The 26,510-nt window shown below is 42.9% G+C and overlaps 1 protein-coding gene across 2 annotated transcripts; it reads right to left on the bottom strand.

Annotated features, from left to right (window-relative positions):
* Positions 1–2,357: 2,357 nt before the first annotated feature.
* On the bottom strand, positions 2,358–26,012 carry FZD7 (frizzled class receptor 7). Of its 2 annotated transcripts, none has more exons than XM_045480772.1 (3): positions 24,258–26,012; positions 14,673–14,754; positions 2,358–2,538 (listed from the first exon to the last, which is right to left on the bottom strand). In XM_045480772.1, the coding sequence occupies exons 1-3, from the start codon at positions 25,974–25,976 to the stop codon at positions 2,531–2,533; spliced, it is 1,809 nt and encodes a 602-aa protein (XP_045336728.1). In that variant the 5' UTR covers positions 25,977–26,012; the 3' UTR covers positions 2,358–2,530. The 2 variants fall into 2 exon arrangements, with proteins under 2 accessions (XP_045336728.1, XP_045336727.1); XM_045480771.1 differs by lacking the exon at positions 2,358–2,538 and adding an exon at positions 3,858–4,005.
* Positions 26,013–26,510: the final 498 nt, after the last annotated feature.

Below are 26,510 nucleotides of genomic sequence, written 5' to 3'. Positions count from 1 at the left end.
GTGCTCTGACAAGGGGCGTTGCTGAGCTGAGGGAGTTCAAACAACGAAATCCATATTGTGGAAGGCTTGTCCCCAGTCAGCCACAAGCTGGGGAAAGAAGTCTGCCTCCACTATAACCCGGGGAGTCTGGCGGTGACTCTGCCCACCCCAAGATGTCTCAGTAGCTTCAGAATAGCAGGAAAAAGTAGCCATTTGTGCAACATTTGGGAGAAAAAAGGTTTATTAAATCCTTTAATAAAGATGGGCATTCTTAGAGGAAATTCTTTAGTCTTCTTGAGAGTTGCTTTGAGTTTTCTTGTTTTGTCTAGGGAATATATCAAGTGAAAGTACCGAAGTAGAGATGAGAAAGAAGGCAAGCTGTTCTCACTTTTGGTTTACCCATATCAATCCACTTAAATCATCTTATCTTGTTAAAAATCAAACCTTATCCCATGCACTTACACTCACTGAAATCTAAATACATAGCAGCATCGTTCAGGAACTAAAAATGTTCAAACTTCAAGAATGTTTACAAAAGATGTTGACTTTTGGCTGGCCATCCAGCCCTAGTATTTGTGCTGCCCTAGCTTTATGGTTTCTCAAGAGAAAACAGTCATCCTGGTCATGGTGCTGAGATGTAACAGGACAGTTCACAATTCAGAGACAGTTAAGGTTTGTGCCTGCTCTGCTTGGGCAAGTGAAGGTCCTCTCCTGCTGCTGTGTGTGGATGAATGGCTCTCTGTATCTGATGCCAGCTTGTCCACAGCTTAGCTGGGCAAGGGCTTTCAGTGGCACTACCTCACATGTTGTTAAAATATGTTAAGGAGGGCACTTATCAAAAACATCACACATTTGGGAGCTATTTGGGGACCAGTCTTATTCTATCTCCTATTAGATGTGTAATGGGAAAATTCCTACCCTCCCAGAACCTCAGTTTTCTCACCTGGAAAATGGGAATAATAGCACCTATCCTGTGGGGCTGTTGCACAAACTAGGAGAGATGATGTGCCAGTGCCCTCACCCCCACAGAATCTGCTTAAATTATTCTGAGCTAGGGCCCTGGTACTATGATTTTTAGGAGCTCTCCAGGTGAATCTAATGTTCAGCCAGCATTGAGAACCATAGATGAAGCAAATGAAAGGTTATTTATTTTTTAGGCTGAGGACTTCCTTGAATATCAAGGATTCTTGGGGATGGAGGTGAGGAGGTTAATATTTATAGAAACAAAATTCTTTTAATCCTTCCTCAGATCCAAGAGTCACAACAGATTACAATGGAGATGTAACCCAGTACTGTAAAAGAATTCTCTCCCCTTTGAGCCCCTTTCTGAAAAAAATTATTGAGCACCTTCTATATGAATGTTTTGATACAAGATGGTATAATTGGGATACATAAATAGTACAGTCCCTGGGCTCAGGAGGCTCACAGCCTAGCAAGGGAAAATAAGACATGCTCCAATAAGCCTATATGTTACTGGTCTTGGCATGATTAAATAGTAATACCCTGAGTTGCTTTTCCCCAGGAGGAGCTTGATGGTATGGCACAAAAAATTTCAAGCTACCCTGAAATAAGGGATACATTTTCAGCTTCAGTTCTAAGCAGGAAGTGATTCTTATCCTTCCTAACAGAGGATCGCACACTCTGATTAAAGACCAAGAGAATTAAGACACAGAACACTTGGTGAGAGTGTTAAATTTTATGAAGTACCACACTGCCTTTTTCATTAGTTAGCAGAACAGGCAGCAAGCATTGTAGGGCATATTTTAAGGAAGAAAATCACAACTTTTTGTGATTAGTAACAGGGTGGAGTGGCTTAAAACAATGTGGGACACTAGGTCTATAGATTCTAGAACCTGCAAGAAGATTCCAAGCTGAACGGCAAATGGTTCTTTGGCCATGCTATTGTAAGCTTTCACTAATCTCTCAGGGTGGAGAGAGAGGAGACTGGTGTCAGAACCCCTTGTATATTCTTTGGAGATAATTCCATATAAGAACATAGGGATGGCAAACAGGTTTTTTATTCGGTACTAAATCCAATCAGTTGGTAGTGGCTTCCTAGAACACTTAATTGAGAATAATTCTGCAGAGTTGTGGCCTAGCAAAAAGGAGTTCCATGGCTGATCAGTTATGTCTCCCATAGGCAATGGAGGGAGAGTGAATTGTGATGCATATACAGATCTTCCTCAACTTACGATGGGGTTAAGTCCCAATAAACTCATTGTAAGTTGAAAATTTTATAAGTTAAAAATGCAACTAACATACCTAACCTACTGAACATCACCAGTTGGCCCAGCCTACCTTAAACATGCTCAGAACACTTACATAAGCCTAAATCTGGGCAAAATCATCTAACACGAAGCCTATTTTACAATAAAGCATTGAATATCTCAAGCAATTTTATTGAATAATGAAATGGAAGTGAAAAACAGAATGGTTGTATGGGTGGAGAATGGTGGTTGGCATATCAGTTGTTTACCCTCCTGATCATGGTCTGATGGGGAGCTACAGCTCGCTGCTGCCCAGACATCATCAGAGAATATCATACTGCATATCACCAGCCTGGGAAAAGATCAGAATTAAAAATTTTAAGCACACTTTCTGCTGTGTGTACCTTGTTTTCACATCATCATAAAGTTGAAACATTGAAGTTGAACCATTGTAAACTGAACCAGCAAATTGACGACCATTGGTACTGAGCTTTGCCAACTCAATATTTAAACTGTACAGAATTCTTATTACAGAGTTTGCATTTAGTCATTCTTAACAAACCATTTTGGCATCAACCTAAAGTCAAAAGTTGAAGAACTATTCCATTGTTATTATAGTAACCCTAGTTCCTCAAGTTCGAGATGCCATACATTTTTAGATACACTGGTAATATAATAACAGGTTTTAAGGGGGAAAGACTACTATAAATATAACACTTATTTGTACATTCTTTTTCAGTACCTCACTCAATGTTTGAGAAAAACCTCTTCACTTTTTTCTTAAAGTGTTTTTTTGTTTTGTTTTGCTTTTTAGTTTTTTTAGAAAGAGACAGAGCAGAGCAGGGGAGAGGGATGGAGAGGGAGAGAGAGAGAGCCAGAGAGAGTCTTTTTTTAAATTTTTATTTTACATTTATTCATTTTTTTGAGAGACAGGGTGCGAGCGGGGGAGGGGCAGCGAGAGAGAGAGAGACACAGAAGCTGAAGCAGGCTCCAGGCTCTGAGCTTACCAGCACAGAGCCTGACACAGGGCTCGAACCCATGAACCATGAGACCATGACCTGAGCCGAAGTTGGATGCTTAACCGACTGAGCCACCTAGGCACCCTGAGAGAGAGTCTTAAGCAGACCCCGTGCTTATTGTAGAGCCTGATGCAGGGCTCAATCCCACAACCCAGGGATCATGACCTGAGCTGAAATTAAGAGTTGGAAGCTTAACCAGCTGAGCCATCCAGACACCCCTGAAAGTTTTACTTTTAAGTAATCTCCACACCCAACATGGAGCTTGAACTCACAACCCTGAGACCAGAGCCACATGCTTTACCAACTGTGCCAGGCACCCCAAGAACAAACCTCTTTCAGATTCAGCCTATGGATTCTTCTGAATCCTTTGTGACCATTGACAATTGTGCATAGATAGCATCATGAGGATCCTCTGCTTTTTATCACCTGGCCTAGTGATCTTGACTTTCTTAGCAAATGTAGGCTTAGGCAGTCTAATTGTTAGCTATATTGTAGAATACCAGGGTTTCATTTGTATTCCCTATTGGGTTAAATTCATAATTTTGTTCTACTGTTAATTAAATTAACCCTTTCTACAAGGTAAACAGCTTCTTGTGAAAGTTACAAAGAAGGGTCTAAAAAATATTTGGTGCCTGAGAATCATTTTGTGATGAATGAGTTAATCATACCAACTTAACTTTAAAAATTCTGCTATTTCTCCTGAGATGTCTGTCAGTTTTTATTGTATGTAATTACTATGCCCATTGTGTAGACCGGCAGTCCTCTTCTAGGGTCCTCTGGAGTGCTTGGCTGTTGTTTTGCTAGAAAACATGAAAGTGTAGTCATGCCTTCAGCAATAAATATTTGCTTCACTTATTGTAAATATGCCGTGCTAAGTCCTCCCATGGGCAGACAGTAACAGCTCTGTCTCAACTTACTCTCCTGCCAGCAGGTGGCAAATTTCTTTTAACATAAGTTCTAAGTGGCCTCCCAATTTTAGAAATGTTAAGATGTGAACAAATACGAGTCTGAGACTAGAGGGAATAAAGCAACTGCCTAAATGAGGTAAACTCTGAGTATTCAGGTCAAAATTCAAGTGCCCAGAGTAGGCAAATAAAGTAAGCAGCCTCTACTCCCACTTTGGTCCCCTAATAGAATAGTGGCTTACAGGGGTTAGTTGTATCTGGGTGGGCCGCATATATCACTCACAATATAAAATAGAAAGTATTGCAAGAAAGTAACAGAAGGTAGAAAGTATTAGGTTGTGTAAGAGAAGGATGGAGCAAATGCTGTGGGAATCCAGAGGAATAGAATACTTCTGCTTGTATAAATCAGGGCAGAGGAGCGGGTGGCATTCAAGTGGACATTGAAGAAATAGGTGCTGAATGAGGCCCTGTGGAGAGAAGAGGCAGACCATGGTGACCATGAAAAAGTACCTCTCAGATCTCCAACTGTGCAGAGCATAATTGACTGAGGGCCCCAGTTGCCTGCTCTGAAATCCATCACTGCAGTTGTCCTGCTTCCAAGCTTCCCACAGGCTGCTCCTAGCTGATGACTGAGTATGACAGCAATACTGTAGTGGGTGGGCTTGTTCTTGGGAGACACTGCAGATGGGAGACTCCTCCGGTGGGTAACTTTGTCTCAAAGACTCCCTGGCTGCCTTGCCGAACTTTTTTTTTTTTTTTTTTTTTTTTTTCCAGATAGGCTCTATGCCCAACATGGGGCTTGAACTTATGATCTCTAGATTGAGAGTCGCATGCTTTATCAACTTAGCCAGCCAGACGCCCCCGCCTTGCCAAACCTTTAAAGAATATTTTAGGACTGGGGTGCCTGGGTGGCTCAGTTGGTTAAGTGTCCAACTTACGGTCAGGTCATGATCTCACAGTTTGTGAGTTCGAGCCCTGCATCGAGCTCTCTGCTCTTAGCACAGAGCCTGCTTCAGATCCTCTGTCCTCCCCCCTCCCTTTCTCTGCTCTTTCCCCCCACTCTCTCTCTCAAAAATAAATAAACATTAAAAAAAAAGAATTTCTTAAAACTGCAAAATAGTCTAAGATACTTCCATCTTAACTTTCCTCCTTTACCCCTCTCCTTCACAAGGTCAGACCTGTCCCCAGTCTGACATTTCTCCTGGCTCCCTCCCCATTTTCCCTCACAGGTGTTTTTCCTAATAAATCTCTTGCACATCTAATCCTGTCTTCATGTCTGCTTCTTGGAGGACTTGGACCCAGTCCTTCTGGAGGTGCCAGGTAGGTGTCCTCAATGCATTTCAGATCTACTCTTTCATTTGCTTTATTTCCCACCTCTTCCCCAGTTACCACTATGCTTTAGAAGTTGGCACTATCACATATTCTCCACAATAAGAGACATTTTAGGCAGTAAAAATCAGGAAAATCCTGTGGAGAAGAGGAAGAAGACCTAGAAGATTATTAGAAAGACATCCTAATTATTTTCTTATTCTAATTATTTCTTTAAACATTTATTTTTTTAAACAGAAAGGTGTGTTTTATTGGTTGGGACTCTTTTGGTTACAAAGGACAGAAACCCAATGCAAATTAGATTAAGCAAAAAGGGTTAACTAGTATGATGGTGATGACATTGAGCTACATCTCAGGAACAAGCAGAATCAGGGACCTGAATGGTACTGGGATGCTACTCTGCCTTTCATTTCTGAAGCCAGTGAGATGGCATTTAATGGCTCTTGGACTTTACATCCCACAGCCCAGAGACCCAGAGAGAGACTGACTTCTTCTTTAGCTCCAGTTCTAATTCCTTGGGAAAAGCTCAGTGTGACCCAGCGTGGGTCAGATGCCTACCTTCAAATGATTAACTATGTTCAGGGGGACTGTGTCAGGGAAAGGGCCATGATTAGTGCTATACCAACATGGTGGGGTTGCATGCTGGATGTTCTTAGAAGAAGGGAGGAGAGTTGCCATTATGATCATGTATAGAGAGTTGGTCATCTGTTAGGTCTTCAGGGTCAAACCAGGATTTGAAATCCCCACTTCCTCTTTCAGGACCTCTCTTCTCTACCTTCTTTCTTTTTAAAAAAATTTTTTATTAAAAAATTTTTTTTCTAATCTTCATTTATTTTTGAGAGAGAGAGAGACAGAGCGCAAGCAGGCAAGGGAGACACAGAATCCTAAGCAGGCTCCTGGCTCTGAGCTGTCAGCACAGAGCCCAATGTGGGGCTTGAACTCATGAGCTGTGAGATCATGACCTGAGCCAAAGTCGGACACTTAACCAACAGAGCCACCCAGGGGTCTCTACCTTCTTTCTGACCAAAACGCCCTATAAAGAAAACATCGATTTACTAGCACTTAAAGTAGTGAGAGACTTCAAAATGCATTCTGCTTTCAAATGAGTTATGGATTATTTTTATTTTGCACCTTATTAATTTCCTATGGAATGTACTCATTTCTAGCAGGCAACTGACAAAACTGCTTTTGGGAATTTGGGAGCTCTGGGAGGAGGAAGATCTAGTACTCCTCTCTCCCCCTTCATTGCAGCTCTTTTGCGGCTGACAATGTCAGAATGTTAATGCTGTCTACAAATCCTGACTGTTGGCTCCTGAAGTCACAGCCTTTGGCACCCTTTGTGCTTTTTAGTGCTTTGGACATAGGGAAGGTAAGATTTCGGAAATGCGCTCTATTATCTTGATGGCCCAGCTCAAAACTGGGCTCCTTATCCAGCCCCCTGGCATAGCCATGATGATTGCTGCCTGGTGAGGCTGCCTTTGAAAGTTGGCATTTTGTTGGGACGAATTCAAGCCCCAATGACAGACTTGGGTTGCAGTGGAAAGTAGATTCCAAAGCCGCCCCTGGAATGTGAACTTTTCCTGGAAACTTTCCATGCTGCCTCTTAGAGAACAGCAGGCATCAACGTATTCACACCAGGAGTCAATTAAAGAAACCCAAATTATTGCCATTCCAATAAACAATGATCTCTCTTCCTTTTCAAATAAACTTATTAGGATGGCCTAAAAGCCAGGTCTAATTACAGGATCAGATAGCATAAATCTGATTAGAAGCTTTTCGTCTACTTTAATTAATTTTCTCCTGCAATCAGAGCTATTTTTAGCAAATTTAAATATGTATTTAAACAACTTTCATGTATACTTTTTCTAAAACCTACTGGGGTTCTCTTTCATTCATTCTTCCTCCTTTTTGACGAGGCATAAATGTTCTTAGGACACAGTATTCTGAGAGGCAAAGTTTGGAGACTACCATGCCTTTACTGCCTGTAATATAAATACATGTATCCCGGATACACATAGATCATGTATCATACGTTGGGGGGTCATTTAAGAGAGTGCTGAGTAACTGGTAAATATTTGATTTACTGGAGAGAAAAGGGGAGGAAGCAAAATGGTGAGAATATTAGCAGTAGAAAATAATTTCACCTTTCAAACTTATGTCTCAAATAGGACCTTCCAAAGGCAACCATTCTTACAAATTATCCTTCTCTTGCTCCTCCACTCCCCCAGTCCCCCGCCACACCGAACACAATTTCCTCTTCCCGAGGTACATCTCTATCTATCCAAAAGTTGCAAGATCTGCAATCTAAATGATTTAAATACTGATCTTATAGGTAGTAGAATGTACGTCATTAACCTTTACTTAGCACAGTGCCTGGTACCTAATAGGAAGGAGGGAGGGAGATGGAGAGGGAGGAGGGATGGAAGAAGAGAAGATTCTCATACTGTATCGTTAGGATTCAACAATCTCTTTGCAAGTTCATCTTTATGGTTAATAAGTCTGACTGGTGCAATTTGGTGAAATGGTATTTGACCAAATGCAGAGCACTGGCTAATGTCATCTGTCAGGTGCCCTTAGTATGTGTGCATGAGGAGTGGGTAATTGTGGGAGAACTCTTTTTCCTTTGTAGTGGGATTTCTTAAGGGTCTGAGTTAAGATTCTATGTCATCTTCATGTTGATGAAAATTACTGCTGTCATTTTAGGTTTTTCTCAGTTCATTCTGTCCTTGTCAATTCTGATGATGAAAAAAGCTCCCTTGAGATTTTTTAAAAACAAATTTCCATAGAACTCAAGCAATTCCTTTCTTTCCCCCCCCCCCCTTTTTTTTTGGAGGCTAGAAAATGTGAGTCTGAAACATTTAAGTTTGACTACAATTTGCTAATTGTAGAAATTACTCTTTTCTTTTTGTTACTTTTAATAAGTTCTAAAACCAATGTCTTTGAAACCAGTGATCATCATGTTTTTCTCCTTTTTCAAATTGGCCAAGAACAGCAGAAATAAAGGGGGAAGTTCTATGAAATCATTCCTAAGAAGTAATTAAAAAATCACAACCACCGAACATGAAATAAGATTTATTTTCTTGTTGATATATTTGAATAATTCACATTGAAATTAACACACACAGGAAAAGAAGAATTCCCTAAAGATTATTGCTTTAATATGTATGCACAAAGAGATTTGGGCCTGTTAGTAAAGGATGGGGACTTTGATCAAATGTAGTCAAATGATCTGTTTGCACTGTTCAAGGGGAGGTGATAGGGTCCACTTATCAGGGTCCTCTATACCAGCCATCAGGAGACCGCATACACTGTCTGCCTTAGAGAAAGAACCCAATTTGGCCAAACAGTAAATAAAAAAGAGGACTCACCACTGTCTGGGCCACTGCTGGCTGGGCTGAAGTTTGATAAAGTCTAATAATATCTCATGTTTACAAAGCAACATTTTCCTGAGGGCAAAGTGCTTTACCAACATTATCTCATTAACCTGTCCTCTGACCCTAAAAGCAACCTTATTTTAGTGGTATGGGTGTGAATGGAAGACAGAAAGAATAAAAGAATTAAATGAATTCCATTAAATTAATGGAATTCAGGTCCCTACATTTCCAGGCCAGGTTGCTCTCCTGTGGTCCATTATGACTCTTAGACGAGCCATCTGAGCCCATTCCAAGTAACGGGAGCCTCTTGATTTGGCATGACCTAATTTATTAGATTGTTTTTAACATTTATTCATTTTTGAGAGCGAGAGAGACAGAGCATGAGTGGGGGAGGGGCAGAGAGAGTGGGAGACACAGAATCTGAAGCAGGCTCCAGGCTCTGAGCTGTTAGCACAGAGCCTAATGTGGGGCTTGAACCCACAAATGGGGAAATCATGACCTGAGCTGAAGTCAGACGCTTAACCGACTGAGCCACCCAGACACCCCATGGCATGGCGTAAACAGGGAACTTGCCTTTCTCTGTTTTCCATGTGTCCAAAAAATTGGTGAAAATTCCTAAACATTCTACCTGTATCTTCTAATTTAGGAATTCTCAAATCTTGGTTCAATGAGTTTGGGGAGGTAGGAGGAAATTGCCTGAAGTCTTGGGCATATATGAATGCACTTGCATTTTTCTGGGGACTCAGCCCATAGTTTCCATCAGATTTTCTTTTTTAAAAAAATTTTTTTTTCAACGTTTATTTATTTTTGGGACAGAGAGAGACAGAGCATGAACGGGGGAGGTGCAGAGAGAGAGGGAGACACAGAATCGGAAACAGGCTCCAGGCTCTGAGCCATCAGCCGAGAGCCCGACGCGGGGCTCGAACTCACGGACCATGAGATCATAACCTGGTTGAAGTCGGACGCTCAACCGACTGCGCCACCCAGCCGCCCCTCCATCAGATTTTCAAAAGGATCTGTGATTCCTTGAACTCTGGGTTCTTAGTTTTGTTCTCTAGCTATAGCAAGGTATTGTAGCCAGTCTAGAGAAAGACTAGTATTTTGGAGTTCCAACTATGCATTCAGCTCTAATCTAGTTATAGGGTCATGGGGCAATGGGAATAGATTTTGGCTGATAACATACAAATCATATCTCTAAGGGTGCTAATACATTATTTGGCTCTGAATAATTTTCCAGATGTGATCCATTCATTTATTCTTGTATTTATTTATCCAACAGACTTATTCACTGAGTATACTATTTTCCTAGGGTTGGTGTAACAAATTACCACACACAAGGTGGCTTAAAACAACAGAAATTTATTCTCTCTCAGTTCTGGAGGCTAGAAGTTTTAAAAAAGGTACCAATAATACCATGCTTTTTCTGAAGTTTCTAGAGGAAGACACTTCCTTGCCTCCTCTAGCTTCTGGTGGTTGCCAGCAATCCATGGATTTCCTTGCTTTGTAGACACACCAGGCCAATTTCTGCCTCTATCATCACATGGCATTCTCCTGGAGTGTCTTTCTATCTCTTCTTGTAAGGACAACAATCATATTGGATTAAAAGCCCACCCTATTCTCATATGACCTCATTTTAACTTAATTAACTACATCTGCAATAACCCTATTTCCAAATAAGTTTGCATTCTGAGGTTCTGGGAAGGACATGAACTTTGGGTGGATACTATCAACACAATACACTGAGCATCTCCAGGTACTAGATATTGTGCTGGGCACTAGAAGGTAAATATAAGAAAAATCACTGCCTAGGCATAATAATACTTAATGCTCTTTTTTTATTTTATTTTATTTTTATTTATTTATTTAGTCCAGTGATGTTCCTTCTTTTTTTTTTTTTAATGTTTTTTTTTTTTGTTTATTTTTGACAGAGAGAGAGAGACAGAGCATGACTGGGGGAGGGGCAGAGAGAGATTGGGAGACACAGAATCTGAAGCAGGCTCCAGGCGCTGAGCTGTCAGCACAGAGCCCCACACGGGGCTTGACTGACCGTGAGATCGTGACCTGAGCCGAAGTCAGACGCTCAACTGACTGAGCCACCTCACTCGGCCTTGGTGGCTCCCCCAGTAATGTTCTTTCTTGTTGGGATTCCTTTAGTTGTCCCAGGGTGGTGTAGGAATGTCCCAGGGTGATTATGGAGGTATCTAGGCCTTCACTTTGATTTTCTTCTGAGCCCACATTCCTGTCTATTTTTGCAGGGAGCAAGAGAGCTGGAGTTCATCCAGTACAGAGCTTGATTAACTTCCTGTGGTCAAAATAGCTACAAATTCTCTCTTTCCTCAAAAAATGAATTTGTGACATGGGTATGTACGGCAACTGTGAACAGATCAACATTACCAGAGTACTCTCTGCAGAGCAGGAATGTTGGGAGATGAGCTGAAGAGGTAGGCAGAAATCATGGAAGGACTTGCATGCTTTGCTTATGGTCTTAAGTGAGGAAGAGACAGTCATAGTTACATGTACCATGATTTCTTCTGGCACAGGGTGGAGATGAATTGGAGGAGGGACCAAAATGCAGGTAGGGAGACCAGTTAGGGGGCTATTACCATGATCTAAGCAAGAAATGGTAGTCATGGGGAAGAACTAGAATCCAAGTTAATTGGCCAACTGGAGGGGTTAAGGGAGAGGACAGAGCCAAGGATAAATTGCAGTTGCTGGCTGAGGAAAATATATAGCACCAGCTGTTGGATCTCAAACCACTGACCTTGTCTTAGGGGTCCACGATGCTTCTTAAGTGCCCAGAGCCTGTTGGGCTGTAGGGGAAGGCTGACAACTCCAGGGGAGCATGATTTCGCTTGTAATCACCCTCTGTTCTCTGAGGCAAGTCCCATAGAGGGAGCTACAATAACTGGCTCTCTGATAGAGAGATGCCTGCTTTGCTTATTCTAACAGCAGTGTTGGTGGGTGGACTTTTAAACATTCCAGGATGCCTTGGTTGGGAAAAGGGACATCTCAAGCTGGGAGGTGACAGCCTAGGTTGGCTGTGAGACATTCTTTTTGTCCCTTGACCATTTTAGCACTATGCACTCAACAAGTGAGCTGAAGTTATTTCCCCAAACCAGAATAACACTGGTGACTTTTTCATGTTTGGAGGGAGCAATTAACTCATCTTTTCCAAACAACTCTTAAACTTCTTAGAGAATCTGTCGTTATTTCTCAAATTTCTCATCTTCAGGGAGAGTTTGGAGACTGGACACAGGGTGAACACTTGAGGAGTACATTAAATGGGTCATCTGGACTTGGATATTGTAATTCTTGAGTCACTTTGCCCCGGTGGGGGGCTCTTATTGGGCTCCCCTGCAACCCCTTTTATGTAAGAACACAATGAGGTGAGCTAAATCAAACCCACTTTGGCTCCTCAAGTGTATAAGCTTCCCCACTGGTGACCATGATCCTCCTGTGATACCCTCTCATGTGGGATGAAGTCATTAAACATAGATCATGGAAAAGCAGGGTCTAATTCCCTGCTAATAAGTAACACATGACTTGGAATAAATGTATTTCACAATCCCAAGAGAAGTTAATCACAGTTTTAGTGATATTTCAAAGAAACAGTTGATTCTATGGATACCCACAATTCAGCACTCAGGGTTGGGGGGAAAAAAAGCAGAAAGCAGAAAGAGAAAAATGCATACAGTATAGAAATAAAGGGATCTTTGGCAAGTTACTTAACTTCCCTATATCTCAGCTTTAGGGAAATGGGAATAATAGTATCTATCTCAGAGAGTTTGGAGAGAATCAGATAAGAAGTGCACAGTGCTTAGTACACTCTACGTATGTGCCTGGTGCATCAAAACCCTCAATGTTACCATTTATTATAACTCTGGGATACAGGAAATGAGAATAACAATAGAAAGTCAACTAATATTTGTAGAAGGAATGACTGAATCAAGGTGTCAGGGGCTCAGAAGCAGTGCTGTGTTCAGAATTTTCTCTTGCTATCTTGCTCTCTCTCTTTCTTTGCTGGGTTTTCCCTTTGATCTTTTTCTTTTTTCTTTCTCCTTTTTTTTTTTTTTTTTTTTCTTAAATGCATTCCATCTTTGTGTTTCCTTTTTCTTGGTTCAGAGTGACAGGTAAGAAAGATCTCTGGGTTAAAAGAAGTGTCCCCAAGGAGAATGAAGCTAGCTAGCTCCATTCTAATTTTTCTTGAAGTCTGATACTATGCAAAAGGCTAACCCTTTCTTTCATTTTTTAAATCAAGTGTCCAGGACAGGAGAGTAAGAGACACAATAATTTTACCTCTATACACGCTGTAAGTGCCTTGGAGGTAGAAACTGTTGAGTATTTATTTTTTTATTTAAAGAGCAGTTATTTTTGTTTGTTTGTTTGTTTAAGGTAATGTCTGTGCCCAATGTGGGGATTGAACTCAAGACCCTGAGATCAAAAGTTGCATTCTCTACCAACTGAGCCAACGAGGTGCCCCAAAACTTGAGTATTTCCATTCATAAGCAGAGCCCAAACCTGGTGTGTTCTGACGAACAGAAAATTGTGTTTTTTTAATTTAAAAACAAGAAAAGGCAGTTGAGACAGCATTCTGATTGGACGGCAAAGACTGCATTTAGATTTTTTTCGGTAGCCACTTGAACTGCTTGGACAGATTTGGGGAATCCTGAGAGACAAACACTGAGCAGTTATAAATATATAATAGTGGTGGCGTGAACTGAAAGGAGACTTAAGTTATCTGAAGTAAACATTTTGTACAACTTGTGGACCAAAAGCCACTTAATGAATAGAGGAATTGTCGGTCGCCTTTCTCTCATCAGGGATGAACTAACGGAATTTCCTTGCTGTTCCATTTAACTCTTACAGTGAAATAGATTCCCACCTTAAATAAAGTAAGAATCCACTTTTATAGGGGGAGATCCCCTAAGCAGGACCTGAATGGAGAACTTCAAAGTTTATTTTTTAACCTTCTTTTTTGTCACTCACTTGTACTAACAGTAAAATGAAACTTCCTTGTGACTTGAGAGGATGGTTTGGTTTGAAACATTTGTTCTCATTTTCTGGGGTTCCTTTGACTTTATCAAGCCATTTGGCTTTTCAGGAATGCTACAGGGAGCACTGGCAAATGCATGCTATGCTAGAAGCTGAGAGCACTGCAGGCCAAGTATTACAGCATTGACTGACTTTCCCCTAAAAAAGTGTGCTATTTACAAATTTAATTCCTTGGAAATGCTAAGTGCAAGTGGTGATGAAAATGGCAACAAATCATCCTTAGAATGAATTCTGCTAAAAATTAAATAGTTTCCTTTTAGGCTGGTATGTGTCTTTGTGCAAGGGTGTCAAGTGCATCCATTTGACATCTATGTCAAGCCTCACGGAATGAAACCCAGAAGTTAACAATGGGATATGCAGCTATAACTATGGTATTTCAATGTTAATCGTGAAGGATAGAGAAAGAGAGAGACAAAGAGGGGAGATGTACATGTGAGATGCAGTTTTTTAAAAACAAATTAAATGAAAAAAGATCTTACCTTAACATTTAGGTTTTTTTCTCCTTAAGTCTGCCTTCCTTTAGATCATCAAAGACTAGTCTGAACCGTCTCATACACACAAGACCCCTTTTATTTAAAATAGTCTGCATACACACATACACACACACACCACTGCAGCTGCCGCCACCACCAACAACCTTTCATTTCTTTTATGAAAGAAATCCATAATTTCTAAGCAACGTAAAGCTCACCTAGGCCCATAAACTAAAGAATGAACTCTATATCCCCATCATATCTAACTCACAGGCCTTAATTAGCAGATTAGCAAACAGTTGTACTGGCAAAACCTTTTGAGTTGCTTATTTACCTGTTTCTGCTATAAAGTCTCCTGTGATTGGACCCTTCCCTCTTTGGGAAATCCAGTTATCTTGCTGGCAAATGTTGCAAGCCTGCAAAAACGCATCAGGAGAGAGGCAATGTTTCACTTCTTTCTCTGCAAACGTACTGGATTTGCTGTTGTTGTTGGAACTTGTGAAATTATCTCTTGAGGGTTTTTGTTTGCTTTTTGTTTTTTTTAAAAGAACAACAACAAAAAGAGTGTTGCCTTCAAAATTCACAGTTCCTGGAGCCAGTGGTAGAAAGAAGAGAAACTTAACTGTGTTCTCTGGAATTGTTTTCACTCTTTCCCCAAAATCATTTCCTGTTTGTTAAAGAGCACTCCAATGGGAGGTAGACCTAAATTATTCCCCATTCCATAACCTTAAGGGCCATCTAAATTCTCTGTGCCTCAGTTGTTCCTTCTGTAAAGTGTGGATAATAAAAGGGTATTTACAGTGGGGTGCTTGAACACGCTCTCTTTTGAGCTCATGTTCAATGCTAATGCTCAGGTTGATTCCAGAATTCCATATTAAGAGTCTGTAAAATGAGAATGAGAGTAATTTCCACCTTATAATGTATGGATTAAGTGAGTTGATGTAAGGGCTTAACACAGAACTTGCCCATTGTAAGCACTCATTAAAGGATAGCTATCATCTTATCATTTCATTATGATAATACTGCTATGGTATATATGATAATAATACTGTGAAGATTCTTGTGATTCTCCCAATAGACCTTTAGAAAGAGGGTTTCCATGCTGCTAAGGTTTGTTGTTCTCATGCTCTTGTTCAGTGGGCTCTTGGTTTGTAAGCAGCATGAACCTTCTCACTAAGTCTGTGTCCTGATCCTCAGGCTAGAATGAGCAAAGGCAGAAGCCATAGCAATGGAGGAAATCTCTGGAGGGACTCTTAGTCCAACCTTCCAAATGGTTCCTGGTGATTTCTGGGAAGTACTTCTCAGGCTCATTCTTGATGCCAGGCCCTTGAACCCCAATGTAGAAGCATATGCAAGAACAGGGAGCACCCAGCCTTCTAGAATTCAAACAGCATTTATGAGTCTTCTGCTTCTCACTTAAAAAACAAAAATAAAACCCCCAAATTTTCTGGGGACTAGCACTGAAAATGCCCTCCTTAATTCCATTCAGTCCTGATGTGAAATATTTTCTTCACTTATTCTTTCTTCAATTCTGGGTTAAATTAAAAAGAATAATAGAGAATGGAAGACATTAAGGCCTCAGTAAATATTTATAGCATGGTGATTAGGGGCACAAGCTATAGCCAGTTTGCTGGTCTGTGGCTCACCTTTCAGAGCCCAAGTTTCCTTGTATGTAAAGTGAGGAATAATGATACCTACCTCCTAGGGTTGTTGTGAAGAATAAATGAAATAATTATATATTAATAACAATAGTGCTGACGTGTACTGACCTCTGTTAGATGCCAAGTACTATGGTTAAGACTTTGTGTATGGGGCGCCTGGGTGGCACAGTTGGTTAAGCGTCCGACTTCAGCCAGGTCACGATCTCGCGGTCCGGGAGTTCGAGCCCCGCGTCAGGCTCTGGGCTGATGGCTCAGAGCCTGGAGCCTGTTTCCGATTCTGTCTCCCTCTCTCTCTGCCCCTCCCCCGTTCATGCTCTGTCTCTCTCTGTCCCAAAAATAAATAAACGTTGAAAAAAAAAAAAAAAAAAAAAGACTTTGTGTAGATTAAAACTACCATACTATATGATACTCAGACCTTAGCATAATGTCAATGCTTAATAAATGTTAGCAGTTATAAAGGTAATGATCATTAACACAGTAAGAAGGGCCAATCTTCACTGTTGTTGGCAACACATTTGTACAGTCACGCTCCCTTTCACAAAGCTGGTCCAAATCACTTGTCACTCCCCTCTCCCTCTTAGGTCTCTCTCCTGCTGGCCATACCACATCTTCAAAGCATACTGCTTTGTGGAAAAGATGGCCAGAGTCAGAATCTTTGGGAGACCTGGGTGGAACTTTCAGTGTGGCCTGGCCTGTGATTACTCATGACACTGAACAGGCTGTGTTTAGCCTCACTGATTTCCCATCTTCAGAATGTGATCAAGATACTGCTACTCAAAAAAATAAAAGTAAAATAAAGATACTGCTCCTCAGTTGTTGTTAGTACTTTAGGATCATGGAGAGAAAGATAATCTGTAACACAAAAGATGGTGTTTTGGTTCAATCTCCATTTGAGAGGCTGGTGTGGGAAATAAGTGAGGTGAGGAGTGTGTGCTTACCGCTGGCAAAGGTTCAACAAAGGACAACACCTTCCATAAGTCAGTGTGCTATACCCAAGGCCTAACACAGCATCTGGCACGTCCTAGTTCCTCAAGAAACAATTTGCTGGCACTGAAGAAACTCATGATTTTAGCTCCAGGACTTGTTCCCTACATCTGCTATACCTCAGGGACCAGCTGCCACCCATCTCTCCTTCCAGCTATCCCAGATCTGGAAACTGGAACTAAATGCTACATGCCATTTATTTTTCTTTGGAAATTAAAAAATATAATTGGGGCTAAGTTATGGCATACAAACTTTCATTGTTGGTACTATATTTCCTGCTCCCTGTCCTGTCATACCCTCCCCAAGATGATTTTCCCTCTGATTGAATTGGCCTCTGCAAGGCCAAGCTGAAGTTTGGGGAACAAGTTTTCCAAAGGTGAGTAGTATTAGGTTGTTGTCTCACCAAGATCATTGGAGCAGCTTGTTTTCATTCATGGACTATATGGAACTTTATCTTCCCCTGCCTTTGTTTCTGCTTCCTAAATGCCCTTTCTTGCTCCTGAAATGCCCATCTCTCAGAGATCACTTCTAATGGTCCAAGCTGAATCTGATGCCAGAGTCAAGATACATAAAGAGATTTGCAGGTGTGAAGCATTAAAGGAAGTGAAATGCATAAGAGGTGGACTTGAGCTCCCTAAAAGGACTTTGCAGAGCGAAGCAGACTCCCCAGCTAAAGTACATTTGAATTCCTCACAATAGCTTCCATTTAATTTTGTTAGTTTGAAGTCTTCTGAAAAAGACTTTAGGGACAATGACCTAGAGAAGCATTCAAGTTTTTGGCTGAGTGTAACTGATCCAAATCAAGAGCCTCTGTCCTATTATTTCAGCCACATAAAATGTTGATTTGGCACTGAAACACCCAGCAACGGCAATTCCAGGATAACAAGACTGCAGCCAACCTGGTTGTGATAAAGACATGGTCTTTGAGAGAAACCAAGATTCCATGCAATAACACCCCTTTGGTATTGAGGAAGATGAATTATCAGATGGCAGAATGCAATTGCTAATGAAGAAGAGCAAGGAATGACACAGTAGCCAGTTCAAGAGACTAGACAACTCCAAAACTTACATTTTGGCTTCAGTATATAGTAATACAGTAATGATTTTACTTTTTGAATTGGGCTTGTGAAGGTCAATGTAATCCTCATTTTCCTTCACAGAGCACACACTGGCTTGGTTGGCTAGAAAGTAAGACATACTGGCCCACAGGAAAAAAACACAAGAAAACAAAACAAAACAAACAGGGATTTCACACCAGCTATGGATAATCCACAAAGGGGTGGGCCAGTTCATACTTCCTCCTGGCTGCTTGGAATCACAGGATGCTGGAGGAAGACCTTTGTCTCACAAGTTACCCTCACCAGATGAGGAAAGCAAGACCCACAGAGGTGAAGAAACCAATATAAGAGTGCACAAATTATGGATCACATAATCTGGGTTCTTGGGAAATGCATTCTTGCTGGACACCCTCCTGCCCCTGCAATTAAATGGTCATTCCTACCACTGAACTTCCATAGCACTTTTCAGGACAGGTTGTGTGGCATATTATAGAAAGTGCACTGAGTTCAGAATCTGAGCACACATGAGAATGATTCCTTTCTCCTCAGGTGTCACTTCACCTCACTGAGCCTCTCAGCTTCTTCATCTTTAAAATAGGAATTATTATAGGGGTTCCTGTCTGGCTCAGTCAGTGAAGCATGTGACTCTTGATCTTGGGGTTGTGAGTTCGAGCCCTACATTGGGTGCAGAGATTAGTTTAATAAAAAAAAAAATCTCAGGGGTGCCTAAGTGGCTCAGTGGGTTAAGCGTCTGACTCTTGATTTGGCCCCTCGTCATGATTTCACGGTTTGTGAGATTGAGCCCTGCATTGGGCTCCATGCTGAGCAGAGCCTGTTTGGGATTCTCTCTCCCTGCCCTTTCCTGGCTTGCATGCTCTCTCAAAATAAATAAATAAACTTAAAAAAAATAATAAATAAGTAAAAGCATCTCTGTCATATAACTACAGTACTTTGAACATCAATTAAAAAATAAAATAAGGTAGGAATGATTATATATTGAAGGGTTCTTATAGTAATTATGAGGATAGTCAAATAATGAATGTGAAAGCAGCTTTTAAAAAGTAGTAAATGCCACCATATGTCAAGTAAATATTATTCCAAACAGCACTTGAACCTCTATAATGACACTTACCAAGTTCTGTCTAGAAATGTAATTAGTTGCTTATTCCTCCTTGGGAAACACCCTACTCACCATGAATTATGTCACAAGTTATTCCAGGTAGACTGTCTTTCTTACTTTTATCTGTGCCCCTCTAGTCCCCTTCCAGTCCTATCAGAGCACCTTTTATATAGTGACTTCTTGAGCAGTGCTTCTTGAACTGGATCACTCATAGTAAACCACCATTGTCTTAGACAAACTTCCTTTTTTCTACCACTTTTGTACTGATTGAGAAAATCACAAGTGACTGAGCTTTTTTTTCCAACCAAAGAGAATAAGAGATACAATGTGTGGTTATCAAAGACTGGACATTTTACTTTATTATTTTTTAATGTTTTATTTATATTTGAGAGAGAAAGAGACAGAGAGCGACTGGGGAAGGGGCAGAGAGACGGAGACAGAATCTGAAGCAGGCTCCAGGCTCCGAGCTGTGAGCTGTCAGCACAAAGCTTGACATGGGGCTCGAACTCACGAGCAGTGAGATCATGACCTGAGCTGAAGTTGGACACTTAACTGACTGAGCCACCCGGGTGCCCCAAAACACTGGACATTTTAATGGTGCCCTTTTAACTAGTTTATTTTTGTATGAAATGTGAGGAATACAGATTCAGATGTAAAAAATGTCACAAATTGAAAACAGTTGAAGAAGCGAGTTTTATGAAATCAGTTTAATGCCACTAAGGGTGAAATAAGAGAAAAAGAGAATAGGCCTATGAATTAAGTCCACATTGGTGTGCTTGTGGTCTCCTCTAGGATTTCCTGGAGCCCTGTAGACCTTATTCACCACCCACATATACATATATAAAAATATACCATCTATAAATAGCCATTTGCCTTTTCAGTGAAATTAAAGATGGGAGAGTTAGAAGAGAATTTCCCAGTATAATTACAGGGCTCAAACCTACAGCTGCTGTCCTCCTATAGTTCTCCCCAAAGAATTTCTAATATCACTATTTTTTATCAAGAGCACTTAAAAATTGTTTAATTACAAAATGTTGTCAACAGCACATTTATTTATTGCCATAATTTCCCACATACCCACTTAAAAATATTACGTGTTGCGTAGGATTATTGTGTAGAATAATTTTGGTTTATAAACTACAGAAAATTCTCACAAGTGTTTCTGCTCCTTATCTAGGGATTAACACCAAACTGCTGCCAATGTTTTAAACTCTACACATGCCCTTTCACAAGCACTCTCTCTCACATATTTTCTGCTAAGATGTGCCTCTTTAAAAATCCATGAGCTTCTAAAATTCTTAGGTAAGAGTCAACTGTGTAAGGATGCATCCCAATGTGAAAAGAATTAAACCGAACACTTTTATCTTTGCTTACAAAAAAAGCAGGTAGTAATTTATTCATACACAGTCTTTGTTCCCTCACTAAAGACCAACACTCTTCAATCTTTGGGCGTCCTTCAGGATGAAGCAGCTCTGAAAAGAGTAAGGGGACACATTTATAGGAGCAGTCACACTGCTCTACCCACACAAGGGTCTAAGTGCCTTTAGCAGTTAATTTGTGAGCAAAAAACCCCATTGGGAGCCTTCCACCTACTCTAAAAGCAAACATTCTTAACAGGCGGTATTAGTGTGGTGTTAAAAGAGGCATGCTTTAACCTAAAAGGTGTCATTTTATGAGCAAAAACTGGATAAACCTAAAGAGACTTTAAGTCGCTATTTTTTTCCTTCCTTGAAGACAAAATCTTCACAGATTCAGATGACCTCACACTCATTGTGATGTTCAAAACCCAGGAGGATCTTAAAAGATGCTCTGCACAGAGTGCAGCGGTGTAGCTCCCTCCTCCCGGTGAGGACTGTCATTGGTTTTCCTTCTGCGTGTTTGTAAAACACGCCAGCCATGTGAGCAAGCCTGTTAATTAAAACAAAAACGGAACTGTTTCTTTTGAGCTTTAGAACTACAGAAGCTTAGAGCTGAAGTGGGGAAGGAGAAATAGCAGCGTCCAGTCTGCTGCTGGGTCTTGATGGCTGCCCAAGAATGGAGCGACTGTTAGGAAAAGCCAGGAAATAGGCACCTGATTTAAAGAAGAGAGAAGAGTGGAAAAAAAAAAAAAAAATTAAAGCTAGTGAGGCTCTTGGAATTGGAAGTATTTAGAATGCCTTTATCATTTCCCTGAGGGACTGTTTAATATCAAAGTGCTTGGTTAGGAAGGCTTCTCAGTCTAATCTGATTCCAAAGTTAGCCTCTCAGACCAGAGAAAAGAATAGCTTCAGTGGCTTGAGGCCATCCTGGGGTCAGGCATGGAGTCTATTCCTGCCGGAGCTGCTGAGTCACTGCCACCTCGGGGAATCACTTGACCTCTGGTTTGGTTGACCTAGAAGGTAGAGTGAAGCCTACAGCTGAGAAGCCTCCATACTAAAGGCCCTTGCTATTAACTGGAATCATCTGACCAGCCTCCTGAACCCAAAGGATTTAAGAATTAACAAATTAGGTAAGGTGTATTAGAATACAAAAACATCAATTAAAAAGACACACACACACACACACACACACACACACACACACACACACACGGAGAACTCACTGAATTCTTCCCAAGAAAAACATCACCAGAAAAGCAGACAAAAAATATTTTCTAGTCCTCTTTCAAATATGTTCTGCATCTCTGAAGGGTCAGATAGCACCTCTCTAAAAGATGCTTATTCTGTACCTTCAGTAAGTTAATAAGTTATCCAAAGCAAGATGTGAAAAGGCTTAGGGTTGTGTGGAAGGTAGTAGGCAGGAAGCAGCAACAACAGGAAAAAAAAATTAAAGGACAGATAAAGCATTCATTACACTATATTTTAAAAGGCAATAAGACTTCACTAATATAGAACATCTACGTGACAGACAGATCCAATGGTGTCCCTCCACACATTCTTTTCATAACACAAAATTCTGTTCTTTAGCTTAAATATATATAGAAATTGTAAACTAAACATTCACTTTGTATTAAAAAAATTTATTTTGTGATCTGTACATGTGATAAAGTGGGGCTTCCTTGTAGACTTTTAAAGGAAAAACAAAACAAAAACCCAAAGTAAAAATGTATAAATACAATATATATTTTCTTACAAAAATGGGAGATTTACAAAATATACATACTGCACTTGTCTCTATTTTACAAATTTCACATGCAAGAGATATAACACAAAAGATGCGAAAAACTGTATAGTGGGAGTTTTAAATTGACAAATGAGACTATTTTGGAAGTTTAAGAAACACAAGGTTGATGTTAACTTTAATATAAAAAGCAGCTCCACTCAAGTGAACATTACATATATAAAGTAACTTGTACTCCTGACAGTACCCTCTCTAATCTGAAAACTGTTTAAAACAGCATTTTAAAACTTGTTTTGAGAAATAGGATAGTGTTGCAAGATTGGAGGGTGGTGTCAAAGGTGGAGTAAAGGTTAGCTCCCATGATTCTCTGCTCAGCTTTAGAGCATTATGCAAAAGAATCAGAGTTCTATTATAGAAAAAAAAAGTACATGATTTAAGATTAATAAATTTAAGTCATGCAGCACATTTCAAAGAACTCCAGAATTACTTTGAAGTTTACCTTCTTTTAATGACTTTCCTTAAAAATGGGACCCATGGTTTGAATTGTCCGCTTCGTTCATTATCATTTCTGTAGGTCACCTCCCCACCCAGCCACACAAAAACAGGGTCAGCATACACATGATGTTTTATAAACGGATTTATGGAACTCAGAAAACAGGACAAAAATGGTTCTTTACTTAAAAAAATTTTTTTTAACTTCTTTTTTATGGAGGCTGAGGGTATTATTCTTTTCCTTTTATCTTGAAGGATTCAAATTGGAAGAAAATAGAAAACCTAAATGTAGGTTTATAGGAAGAAAAAAAAAATAAAGGGAGAGATTTCCCTGAACATTTTAACAGAGCCTGTAGACACGATCACGTGTTCTGAATTAAATTTATTTAAAACAAATACAACAAAACCCCTTGCATTTTCCTTTAGCCGAGTCAGAACCTCTGCCTGATTGGGGTATGGGAGCACACTGCCCTTCACTTTTCCTTAAAAAGGAATGTTTACCTCAGTCAAATTAACATCCAAAAGGAAACCTCTGATTTGTGCTACTTTGCCTATAAAAGTTGCTGTCTTCACAGTTATGCCTTTCCACAGGGAGACACTTTTGTTTCCTCTTTTGTCTCTTACAACAAAGACAAGGGGAAAAATGCACTCCTGTTTTGAAAAGCAACAAGTCATTACTTCTTTTCAGAGTATTAAACCAAATAAAACACCCTTCTTTCTTCTGCCTTCTGCAGGAAATAAAAAAGTAGCAGAAATACCTACTACTCGTCTCCTTTGCCTCATCTCGAAATGTTATCTTCATTTCTTTGCATCCTCACATTAGGATTCGAGGAGGCAAGCCTCTCAAGACTTCCAAATGCTTATTTTACAAGAACTTGAAAGGCGTAGGAGAGGAAAAACAGGCGGGAGGGGCCAGGGGAGGAGAGCCTGTAATGTCTGACCCTGGAAATTAACCCATCTGGGCTCCAGTTTGGCCCCAGTGAAAGGAGATTATGGTTTGACCACCGCTTGACAAGGACACCGCAGGGAGTCCTCCCTTTTCCCAACAAAGCCGCCGCCGCAGACAGAGCTGTACCTTTCACCCGGGCCTCACAGGAGTGAGGACAGGCCACTTGTCTTGCAGCAGGGGAACCGCTCACAGTCCTAGTTCAGCCCTGGAGCCGGGAGGAACTCAGAGCAATCTCTGCTGGGTTCAATCTTGATAGACCCCGGTCGGCCCATCCCGTACGTGATTAACATCATCGTTATCATCATCATCATGATCATCATCCTGCAAGTCTTTGCCAGAAGTCTTTTCATTCAAACCGTTTTTCCACCCAGACCTCCTTATCCAAACACACCCCTCGTCCCAAATCTACATATCTCATCTCTCTTCCAGGTCCCTTCTCCTTGGAGGGCAAGGAGGTTACAGACACCCCCCACCCCAGCAGTTCTCTCCTTCCCGTGCCTCTCCCTCTCGGAGGGGATGGGGGAAGGGAGGGTGGGGGAGGGGCCGGGGCTCATACCGCAGTCTCCCCCTTGCTGCTGTGGCTGAGTCTGTGATAGAAGCGGCGCCACGACTGCAGAGTCTTGCCGGACCAGATCCAGAAGCCAGTGGTGATGCCCACGATCATGGTCATCAGGTACTTGATCATGAAGACAGTGAAGTCAGGGCTCATGGGCGGGAAATGGCCAGGCGGGCAGGGCACCGCGTAGCTCTTGCAAGTCTGCAGGAGCCAGGTGCGCTCCCAGTGTTCGCGGAAGGCCTGCTCATAGAAGTAGCAGGCCAGGACGATGGTCGCCGGCACAGTGTAAAGCACGCTGAAGACGCCGATGCGCACCATGAGCTTCTCCAGTTTCTCGGTCTTGGTTCCGTCGTGCTTCATGATGGTGCGGATGCGGAAGAGCGACACGAAGCCGGCCAGCAGGAAGGACGTGCCAATGAAGAGGTAGACGAACAGAGGCGCCAACACGAAGCCTCGCAGCGCATCCACGCTGGACAGGCCCACGTAGCAAACCCCACTGAGCAAGTCCCCATCCACCTGGCCCATGGCCAAGATGGTGATGGTCTTGACAGCGGGCACGGCCCACGCGGCCAGGTGGAAATACTGAGAGTTGGCTTCAATGGCCTCATGGCCCCACTTCATGCCAGCTGCCAGGAACCAAGTGAGCGACAGGATGACCCACCAGATGGAACTGGCCATGCCGAAGAAGTACAGCACCATGAAGAGGATAGTGCAACCCTCCTTCTTGGTGCCCTGCGCCACCGTGCGGTAGCCGTCTTCTGAGAAGCGCTCCACGCACACCGCGCGGTCCTCCAGCAGGAAGCCGGCCACGTGCGCCACGGCCACCATGAAGTAGCAGCCCGACAGAAAGATGATGGGCCGCTCGGGATAGCTGAAGCGCCTCATGTCCACTAAATAGGTGAGCACGGTGAAGAGCGTCGAGGCGCAGCACAGCACCGACCACACGCCCACCCAGAGACGGGCAAAGCGCCTCTCCTCTTCCTTAAAGTACATTAGGCCGTTGGCACGGCCCGGCTCGCACGGGGCGCCGCAGTCGCGCTCGCCCAGGAAGCGGTAGCCCAGGTAGGGGGGCACCTTGAGCTGGCGGGGGCACGAGAAGGGGAAGGCAGAACGGCCCCTGCCGTCAGCGGCCCCCGGGGGCAGCGCGGTGAAGGGCAAGTCCGGCATGTAGGGCGCGGTGGGGTAGGCTGTGGGGCCGCCACCTGGGCCCCCGGAGCCGTCCGACGTGTTCTGGCCCACGCAGATCTCGCCGGCGCCGTGCACCGGGAAGTTCTCGCAGCGCAGCCGCTCTGGCCACTGGAAGCCGAACTTGTTCATGAGCGCTTCGCAGCCCTGGCGGGCACGCTCGCACAGAGAACGGCACGGCGGGATGGCCTGATCAAGCACCGTGCACACGGGTGCGTACATAGAGCACAGGAAGAAGCGCAACTCGGGAGAACACTGCACCTTCACCAGCGGGTAGAACTGGTGTACCTCGAGGCCCGCGTCCTCTTGATTCGTGTGGCCTAGCAGGTTGGGCAGGATGGTCTGGTTGTAGGCAATGTCCGTGCATAGTGGGATGGAGATGGGCTGGCAGAAGCCGTGGTCCGGTACCGAGATGCCCTTCTCGCCGTGGTAAGGCTGCGCCCCGGCACCGGCGGGCAGCGCGCCCAGCAGCGCAAGCACTAGAGTGCACAGGCCCAGGGGCGAGCGCGACGCGGCCGCGCCGGGGCCCCGCATCGCCGGCCACGGGTGCAGCGGCGCTCTCAGCCGGAGGAGCGCGACCAGGCAGCCGAGAGAGGCTTGGATCTGGGGAGGCGCGGCCGCGCCCGGCTCATGAGAGTCCTCCCGGCGCCGGGGCCGGGCCGTGGGCGGCGCGGAGCTGAGGGCGCTGCAGCTGGGGTGCCCGCGCCGCGTGGGCGCCGCAGCCGTCTCCGCCCAGCACTCGATCAGTCGCAGGGAGCCCAAACTCGTCTGCCTGGGCCGGGGGCGCCAAGGGGGGCGGCCTTCTCCCGCCGCGACGTAACGGTGTGGCTTTTTCTGCGGCGAGGAGCAACAAGCGTCTCCGGTTACCCTTCAAACTTCGCTCAAGTCTCTCGACCCACAGCGCACAGTAACGCACGCGCCCCCCACACCAAGTCTGGCCCGGGGCAGCCGAGAGCCCTGCGCCGCCGCCTGCTAGCCGAGGCCGCCTCCTCGGCGGTGCTGCTCCGCCTCCTCGCCTCCAGGCTCTGCTCGCCGCCGCCTCCTCCTCGTCTCCTTTTCTACTCCCCC

This window comes from Leopardus geoffroyi, chromosome C1 (assembly GCF_018350155.1).
Source record: "Leopardus geoffroyi isolate Oge1 chromosome C1, O.geoffroyi_Oge1_pat1.0, whole genome shotgun sequence".
Lineage (NCBI taxonomy): Eukaryota > Metazoa > Chordata > Mammalia > Carnivora > Felidae > Leopardus > Leopardus geoffroyi.
The sequence above is the reverse complement of the archived record's forward strand: the minus strand, read 5'-3'. Positions and strand labels throughout refer to the sequence as shown.

Coding starts and splice junctions, on each gene's coding strand:
- FZD7 (XM_045480771.1), bottom strand. CDS start 25,976: ATGCGGGGCCCCGGCGCGGCCGCGTCGCGCTCGCCCCTGGGCCTGTGC. Junction 14,755..24,257: donor GCAGCAAGGGGGAGACTGCG/GTATGAGCCCCG, acceptor GCGTTTTTGCAG/GCTTGCAACATTTGCCAGCA. Junction 4,006..14,672: donor AGACTTTATAGCAGAAACAG/GTAAATAAGCAA, acceptor CATGTTTTCTAG/CAAAACAACAGCCAAGCACT.